Below are 9,190 nucleotides of genomic sequence, written 5' to 3'. Positions count from 1 at the left end.
AGAAAAAAGAACAGGCCCCAAGACAGACCCTTGTATAACTCTTGATGTAACACTGAAATTAGTTAAGAGGCAAACCTTTGACTCCTACAGTATCAAAAGCAGTTTTCAAGTCCAGCAGAAAAAAAGCAGAGCAACCACCAGAATCAGCACCAATTACAATATTGTTTGTGAAAGGACCGAAACCCGACTGAAAGGGCTAGAAAGGATGACAGTTGAGTAAAAATAGAGTTGTGTCAAATCTTAGCTCGTCACAGATTGTGTTTAAGAGAACAGAATCAACACAAAGCTTCTTTCTGGATGTTTCTGTGGGAGTTCACATTTGTCCCAGGAAAGACTCCATTATGTGGTTAAAAACAAAAGAAAAAGGCTGGGTCTTTCTCTGGTAATCTTCTGTGGGCCAGCGTAACCAAACCGTACTGATCAGTGTGCTGAATGCGAAGTTCATCGTAGACTTTTCTGTGACTCTGAGTCTGATGTATGGCAGGGATCTTATGGTGCGTTTCCTACCAGCGTGTGGGAAGTGGTGGTTCCTCAAAAGCAGCTCCAAAGTAAATGCTGACGTAAGGGTTGACTTCTGCCTTTCAAGATGACCATGCACTTTATCATTGACACAGACAGCTAGACAGAAGTACTGATATCATTAGTGGTCTGACTAACAATCTTATCACAGATAAATGAAATTTTAATGCAACTTTCCAGCAGGAAACTGCAAACAAACTACTTTTTTTTTGGCTTCTGAGGGTTTTTAACAAATATATTTTTCTTTCTTTGCTTAAGCTGTCTTCTCTCGGGCAAGAGGAAAGAAAAGCTCCTAAAAAGTGGTCTAAAATAGACATTTAAATGTCCATTTACGCATTATCTAATGGAAATGTATGTAAGTTATGTAAGTGCATATTTAGATATCCCTTATATAGTACCCACTGATATTTGCATATCAATGGATTCAGCAGTCACACCTTTCAAGCAAACCCTGGTTGGTTTTGCCACCAGGGTTGCATAAAAGTAAACTTTCATGAACTTTCATATTTAATATTTTTATTCTTGAAGTACTTCTGTGTTTCATTGCGAAGGTTATAAATTATAACCTTCGCAATTGTTATTGAATTATAACTTATAATTCAATAAAACCATAGCTAAAAACATATGGGAGACTTAAAGCTTATAAAGCCTTACTTTAGTGTTATCAGATCTGACTCTATACATGATGTTTTCATGTTAAATTGGACTTTTAGCTATATACCCATTAATTTAGACTGGGGTCTTAAAATAACTTACCAAATAACTCCTGACAATACATCAGAAGATATTCTCATTCCGGTTCATTGTGACGTTACATGAACCCAGGTGTAGAATCTCCCATTCCGCTTGTTTTTATAAACTTTATTGGGCTTGCCACAGTATCTTTGAATTTAATCACTTTTGTGTTGAATTCTTATTTAATATAAACATCTTCATTACATCTGAAAGATCTTAGAGTATATAAAAACACTGGTATGCTTGTTTAAGGTGGAATTGAGGTTTAACCATTTACAGACATATTGTTTCACATCTGACACAGACAATGAATAAAAAAAAACTGTCCAAAAAAGGCACTACGTAATGCTATGATTGCGTCAGGTCTCTGTGTAGGCACGATCCAATCAAAACATTACATTTTGGGCGGACTATTTGAACGCAGCAAACTTCGGTTTGCTGATTGGCTCACGGTAATGTTACTCAAGGTGGGCTTGTTTCTCGCGATCCAAACGCTGTGTTTCCGTTTCTCCGAGCTGTATCTGTGGATTGAAGCTGGGTTATCTATCTCCAGTGTGAATATGGTGAAAATGCTAATACTGTGGTACAAAAACACCAGAATCGAGCTGCAATTTGTGCCTTTAACACCCTAAAAAGGGGGACAGCTGTTCGTAAAGCGATGGGTCTGATTGGTTGTGGCCGGGTGACGTCGAGAAGTAGGCGTGAGCTCACTCAACATCAACAAAGGACAGAAAAAGAGAAAGACGAAAGAAGAGCAGAAGAAAAATAAGCCACAGCAGGACAGATATGTGGATCTAACTCACAGAAACAGGTAGAGTAAACCATTAAAATACATCACAGTTGCATTTATTTTACTTAGAGCGTTCACTTGAGCGAGTAAAGTGTCGTTTTTTGTTTTTGAAGGTTTTTCATTACTGTCGACAGGAACTCGTCCAGAAGCGCTTAAAAATAGCAAATAGGTGAATTTTATAGTTCTGACATTAGATTAAACGCATTTAATGTGTGTTTTCCCTTAAAATTGATGTTTTTGCTTCAGTTTGCACGTACAGCATAGAGGCTTCTCTTCGCTGTTGTAGCTGGTATCATCTGGACCCGTTTTCCTTTTTTCTAAGCTCGGTTAAACTCACTTTTACAAACCACTGCAATGGCATATAATCGGTTTGTTAAGTCAACTCTCTGCTCTAGTTCTCAGTTATTAAATATCTGTGTGGGTAATCGTGTTTCCGTAGTAAAATAGTTAAGATATTTCATCATTTTTAAACAGAAGCCCCTCCCCCCGCTCCGACTACAGAGGATTTAAACCATTAGCTAGCGGAGGCTAACCGTCCACATCAACTACAAAAATTCAAAAAACAAAACCAAAAGACAACACTGTGTTTAGACGTGTGGGGCAACTTAATTTGTATTTTAGGTCGTTAATTTACAGCCATAACAGGAAAAAGGGGTACTTGTTTTTCGGTCAGGGCATCGAGAAGACGTAGACAAGCGGAAATCTGACACCGAAGCCCAGCTGAGGGAAGTGGGCCGGGCCCTGGGCTCTGACCCCCAGACTGAGAGTGCACGGCAGTCACGTAACAGTTTAGCAACAATGTACCCGAAAATGTGAAGTCATGTGACAACACGGTAACAGTGTAGCAGTTTAGCAACGACCGAGTGATTAACTTAGATCCTCAACCTGGATACAGATTATGTGACACGATTCCAAAGACTTCACCTCAAATGTGTCCTCTTCATTCACATTATTCTCATGATATACTCAGGCGTCTACAATAAAACAGACTAGAAAGCGTTTGTTTCTGCTCTGTGTGAAATACAGTAAAACTGGATTTTATTTTTCCCAAAAAGTTGATAAAACGGAGCAAATAATACGATAAAACAACAGATTAATAGAGGATAATAAGTAAAACAATGTGCCACATAATTCCTCAAATAGAAATTAAATAGAATTTAGTAGCTTAACATGGTTTTCTTGGTGGGGATGTGGTGTTTGGGGGGAGGGGATGTGTTCATTAGCAGCTCTCCTCCCTCTATAGTTGAGGCAGTGAGTTTGTTGCCATACTCACGACAAGTCTATTCACGCAGCAAAAAGGTTCAAAATATTTTCTTATGATCACAGAGACTTTTTTTTTTTTTTTTTTGTCAGGAAAGGCCAAACCCTCTTTGGGTGGGTAACCTACAGATGTTTGAATGCAGTAAATAAACCCCCTGCTAAATGGCAAAAATCTCTAAAATATAATGAAAAGTTAAGTAAAATGTTAAATATGGAACAAAACTAAAATGCAAACGACTGTGCAAAAAAACGAAACATGAAGAAGTCGTGAGCTACAGGTACAGAAAAGAGCTAATTGTTGCATGAGTGGCGCTGCTGTAGAATGTAAAACTGCCCAGAGGCTCTGTTGATTTTGCTTGTTTGAGCTGAGTCCAAACGTCCTTGTGGAAAGAAGTTTGTGCATCTGGTGACTTTGAATAACCTGCCAGATAAGGCAGCAGGTAAATCAGGCAGCTGCCAGGATGCAAACAGGATTTAAAAATATAATCTAGTTTTGTATCATTCAATAGTTAGAGGCATAAGTGTGATTAAAAGTCACTTTTTTTTTTTTTTTTTTTTTTTTAAACAAACAAAATGGAGAAAAGCAGATTTAGGAAGAAATCAGAAAATTCTGGTTAGAAGTGAATTTCATAACATGTAAAATGTCATAACAAACTCACCTCAGGGGAAACTCCAAACTTCTGCTCTGCTCTTCATTGTGACGGAGAGTTTGCAGAAATCCTGTTATGTATGTGTATTACAAAAATGCTTTTAGTTTCAGTTACGATTTGCAACTATTTGAACTATGACAGTCTTGTAGCTGCCGAGGAGCACAAGCTCACAGCAAAGGCTGTAAGTCGGCCTTTTCTTAGGTTACAGCATAAAAACTAAACTTTGTGACTTTTCTTTCCTTGCAGTGTCGGTACTGTGTTTTTAAAAAAGACGGATCACTTCCTGCAGTGCCAGCTGAGACATGGATGCCTTCAAGCTGATGAAGGAGCTGAGGGTGAATTGTGAGCAGGAAGTGCATTACCTCCCCAAAGTAACGGGACTCAGCGCCATTGAATCCACAGCGCCGGTGGGCACCTGTAGATCTAAGCATCGCTAACAGGCTTCTTAATAACTGTGAAATTAATCAACAGTGTGTCTTTATTCTCCAGGGTGACAGTCGGATCTCGGCCAAGTGCAGAGATGCCAAAGTGGAGGATCTGTGGAGTCTGACCAGCTTCTTCGGTTACAGCACGCAGACGTTCGTCCTGGCTGTTAACCTGCTGGACAGATTCCTCGCCATGATGAAGGTATGAGACGTTCACACCTGCTAGGAGCAGACACTGCACACTTTAGCTTCAGAGGTTTCTTTACTTAATTGTCGTCTCTCCTCCCATCAGATCCAGCCCAAGCACCTGTCCTGCATCAGCCTCAGCTGCCTCCATATAGCAGCCAAAGTGACAGAGGAGGAGTGCAACCTGACGCCCACCGACGAGCTCATCCGCATCGGACAATGCCGGTTCACTGTGTCCGACCTCGCACGGATGGAGAAGATCATCACCGAGAAGCTCAACTTCAAGTCCAAAGCCGTAACCGCCTTAACCTTTCTGCACCTGTACCACCAGATCGCGCTATCGCACTGCACTGATAGGTGAGGCCCTTACAAACACGAGGTTACGGGTTCAGATTTGTGTCTGCAAATAGATGATCCGTTACAGTTGATGTTTGGAAGCTTGATGATTCCGGATTGGGTTCAAAAGTCTGGACGACATTCGATTGGCAAAAAGTCTTGTTATGTGGGGCAGCAGGCAGTGTCTGACTGAAGTGCACTGATAACACTTTTTTTCTGCTGTTGGCAACAAAACTTTGCTCTTATGTAACCCTGCCGTGTTGTTTTTAACCAGCTCAGCTTGGGTCAAAATGCCACATCAGAGTTTACACCAGTTTATGTTTTGTTTAGAGCAAATTAAGTTAATTGAAGAGTTGCACAGAATTTAACTGTCCTCATATTTGACATCAGTGTTTTGTTTAAGTTGCCCAGTCCTGCTAAGTGTGTTTACCACTGCCATCTGGTTGTGAAACTGAACACTAATTGGCTGACCACTTGTGACTGACAAAGATAATGTTGAGCCACCTTTTCGATTCTCAGTTTATTGCTATTAATAATAATAGCAATAATGTGGACAAAACTGATGATTGCGTGTGTTTGAGAATTGTTAAAGACCCGAACCTGATTGCATGTTTGTGTCTGTCCTAACAGGAAGACTACGCTCAGCCTGGAGAAGCTGGAGGCTCAGCTCAAAGCCTGCCTGTGCCGGATCTCCTTCTCCAAAGCAAAGGTAACAATTCCATGTCTGTCCTGGTTAAAAACTGACAAATGCATTTTATTCTTGACACAACACTGATCCTGTTTAACTGTTTTCTTTTCTTTTCCTTCCAGCCGTCCGTCCTTGCGTTGGCACTGCTGAGGCAGGAGATTGAAGCCGTTCAGTCAGAGGACATGTTGGAAATAGCCTCTCACATCCAGAGACACCTCAAGGTAGGCTGTTGCCAAACAGTGCATGACTTCATTACACAACAACTCATCCGGGGAGGGGAAGGTGTACAAATCATGGAAAAAAAAAAAAACTGAGAAATAGATTTTCTACACCAAAGTCAACAACACAGAGCAGGTGGATTTCAGAGGAAATGAGAAGTTTAAATTAGCAGATGTCTCATGACTCCATTAAAAGAGAATTAGTGTGGGCATTTTCCTGGATCAGCCGCACACAGGAGGCATTTTTAATACATGTGCAGACTTTTACTTGGCAAATGTGAACAACTTTATTAACTATCCTTACAGCCTGCGGACTTGCAGCTTCAAGATGAGACTCCAGTTTTTAAATAGAAGAAGTGAGCGCTCGAGTTATGAATAGCAGCAGCCGTGTATCGTGAGAGTGTTTATTCTTAGCCCAGCTCTGGTCCAGAATATTTTCTTTATGTTGATGTCTGTAGTTATGTAACCTGGCATGTTGTGATGGATCCATGTTAAAAAGGAGCTGATGTCATTGATCTTTAGCTCTTTTGTCTTTCTCACACTTGCAAATCACCAGCACCACCAGGTTTCTGTTTAATTGTTAAGTAACCGGATAGTTTTAAACACACCGTCGTCTTGTCAGTGCGAAGCGCAGACAGTTAGACTGATCTGCTCCCCTATTTGTTTTCAGATTGCTGATGCTGACCTGGTGCTGTGGAGCAAATGCGTGGCCCAGTGCCTGTCAGACTACGCGTCCCCCGAGTGCAGCAAACCCGACCACAGGAAGCTGCAGTGGATCGTGTCACGGCGGACCGCCCAGAGCCTGCACAGCTACCGTAGTGTCCCCGAACTGCCCACCATCCCAGAGGGCTGCTGGGATGAGAGCGAGAGGTGAGGACCCCAAACACACCCAAGCAACACCGCCGTCACACCTCCAAAAACACAACCGATCCTGAATTTCTTGGTCTTAGTGACTTGTTTCAAGCTATAGAAACCAATCAGACTGACTGTACTGGCTTCAGTTTCAGTCTGATTTGATCACTTCTTTCAAACACTCCTACCACCATCAACAACTACAAAAACAGAGGCTAAATGAAAAGGGAACCAAACACACCCTTTGTGTCATCACATACGCCAAATATTTCAGCCTTTGCAGTGACGCAGCACAGAAACGCCCTGAAAAGTCTCTGTCAGGTAATCTAGAGCAAGGGTATGGTAGGGTAATCTAGAGCAAGTGTAACAGCAGTGAAGGAGGACACTTACCATTTCTGGTGCTGATAAAGTCAGAAAAATCTATGAAATGAAGTTTAAATCAGTGGAGAGAGTGCGTTTCTTTTATTTTATTTGCAGTAAACACTTTTCTGTGGCAACAAGCGGCAACACTGAAGTTTCTCCTGTGTTGAAACTGTCTGAGCTTGTCAGGGCCTCTCATATCTCCCAGCCAGTCACATCCCACTGACACAACTGTTTCCATGACGTCACATGAAGCCAGAGTGGCCTCGCCTTTATGTATCAAGGACAGCTCCTTTTTATTTCTACGTCAGTGTGTTGAAAGCGAAAAGAGGAACAGACATGGTTCCAGTGGGCGGGTATTTAAGCACAAGCTGAGTACACAAAGCTCCCGATCAACAAACATCTTTACACGCCTTAACAGTTCAGTCAGCTGAGTCAGACAACATGAGATCAGCTGATAGTCTTAAGTGATATGCGGAAGTTTGAAACAGCTGACTGGTTTGTTTTGCTTTCATTGCTCAGCCCATCTCCATCCCAGTGCCTCTCAGCAAGATCAGAAATGAGCAAATAGATTTAGAAGAGATCAGTTTCTATCACTTAATGCTTTTTTTTGTTTGTTTGGTTTAGTGCAGCTTCCAACTGGCTTCAGTTGGTTCTACTGCCAAGAAACTCCAATTAAATTAAGAATGAATGGTGGTTGGTTGATTGATTGATTGATTTAAAATAATTTTGAAAAATGTCATGATTTAGCTTTTCGGTGAAAATACCCCAATGGACCAGATTAATTTTCTATTTTTAGAGGGTGATGAGAAGGATGAAACAGATTTACTCATTAAGAGCCCACAGAGACTACTGCTGATACAAAAACACACCCAAACCAGACACAAAGACTTCAAAACAACCCCAATTAAGATACTCTCATTCCAAACATACCTGTGCAAGGTACAACCACTCCACACGCACTACTAATTGTTCACCTTGAAATTGACGAGATACTAACAGTCCAAATTCACCTCAAAAACACGCCAAAGCAGGAGAGCTTAGCAAGATACTAACAGTGTTACATGTCAGATGCTACCACTATTAACGTGACTCAGGAAGTTACTACCATGGTCGTATCAACTTGCCAAAGCCTCTACATATGACTGTACTGACCTCATACCTCCCTCTGTGTGTCTACAGCGAGGACTCGTGTGAGGATATGATGAGCTCGGGTGAAGAGTCTCTCAGCAGTTCTCTGGGCAGCGATGCCGAAGGTTCCTTCTTCCCTCCTCACCTCCGTCGCCAAAATCAACGCCAATACCTCTATGCCTGAAGCCTCTGCCGCCCGTGCCTCGCCGTTTCCACCCCCACCACCCCGTGTTCTCCTGCCGTGTTTTAATTTATTGTTCAATAAGCTCTGGTGCTGGTGGAGAATAGCACAACTGGCAGCTGAGCGGTTAGACATCCTCCAGGTAGATTTGATAGACTTAGTTTGTAGATGTGTCGGTGCATGTTGAGATGTCACATTCCAGGATGCAAGTTTTTTTCTTTGTAAGGATATAAGTGATGTTTTGCAGATAAACTCTGGGCAGCCTGGTCTTCAAGGTGCTGAGCTAGCAGACACATGATGGTCGCTAAAATGTCAGATCAGGCTGGAAGAGTAATTTGCCAAAACGTGGCGTTTGTTTTTGAGTATGTCTTTTGACTGTTATTAATCCAAGACTGTTTTAAGGAGTAGGAGGCGTTTCTCTGGCGTACAGAGGCTGAAAGCAGCAGTGGTCGCAATTTTTCTTTTAGTCGAACCTCATGTGATAAATCAGGACTTTAAAGTAAATGAGAGCAACCTAAAGATGTATCAGTGACGTGTTCTCCAGATCAAACTAGAAACTTTCTGACCGCGGCTGCTCCGGTCTTCTGTTTCAGTTTAATTTGCACAGTTTTATTATTATTATTATTATTTTTAAATGTAATTTCAAGTGTTAAATGGAAGTGGAGGTTGGAAAAACATTTAACGATCGTGTGTTTATGGATGTGTTTGAAAGTATGACTCTGATTTAAATTTGAAGTTGCCAATGTTAGGATGTAGCTTAAAAACAAAAGGAATGTCGTCTGTGGTGTTTGAAACTGTTCAGAGATTGTTGTATGAAACTAAATAATAGTGACCAAGTGTCAAAAAAAAAGTTGAAAAA

General features: G+C 41.4%; 1 protein-coding gene across 1 annotated transcript; it reads left to right on the top strand.

The window, feature by feature from the left end:
- Window positions 1-1,731: 1,731 nt before the first annotated feature.
- ccng2 (cyclin G2) lies at window positions 1,732-8,955 on the top strand. Its single transcript, XM_040053398.1, has 8 exons — window positions 1,732-2,065; window positions 4,201-4,361; window positions 4,444-4,581; window positions 4,672-4,922; window positions 5,532-5,610; window positions 5,712-5,810; window positions 6,478-6,677; window positions 8,202-8,955. The coding sequence occupies exons 2-8, from the start codon at window positions 4,257-4,259 to the stop codon at window positions 8,332-8,334; spliced, it is 1,005 nt and encodes a 334-aa protein (XP_039909332.1). The 5' UTR covers window positions 1,732-2,065; window positions 4,201-4,256; the 3' UTR covers window positions 8,335-8,955.
- Window positions 8,956-9,190: the final 235 nt, after the last annotated feature.

Source organism: Simochromis diagramma, unplaced genomic scaffold (assembly GCF_900408965.1).
Source record: "Simochromis diagramma unplaced genomic scaffold, fSimDia1.1 OVJJ01000596.1, whole genome shotgun sequence".
In the NCBI taxonomy this organism is placed as follows: domain Eukaryota; kingdom Metazoa; phylum Chordata; class Actinopteri; order Cichliformes; family Cichlidae; genus Simochromis; species Simochromis diagramma.
The sequence above is the reverse complement of the archived record's forward strand: the minus strand, read 5'-3'. Positions and strand labels throughout refer to the sequence as shown.

Bases quoted from the DNA above. Each gene is read 5' to 3' on its own strand.
- ccng2 (XM_040053398.1), top strand. From the start codon at position 4,257: ATGGATGCCTTCAAGCTGATGAAGGAGCTGAGGGTGAATTGTGAGCAG. The intron at 4,582-4,671 runs GTATGAGACGTT...TCCTCCCATCAG, and splicing joins GATTCCTCGCCATGATGAAG to ATCCAGCCCAAGCACCTGTC. The intron at 5,811-6,477 runs GTAGGCTGTTGC...ATTTGTTTTCAG, and splicing joins ACATCCAGAGACACCTCAAG to ATTGCTGATGCTGACCTGGT.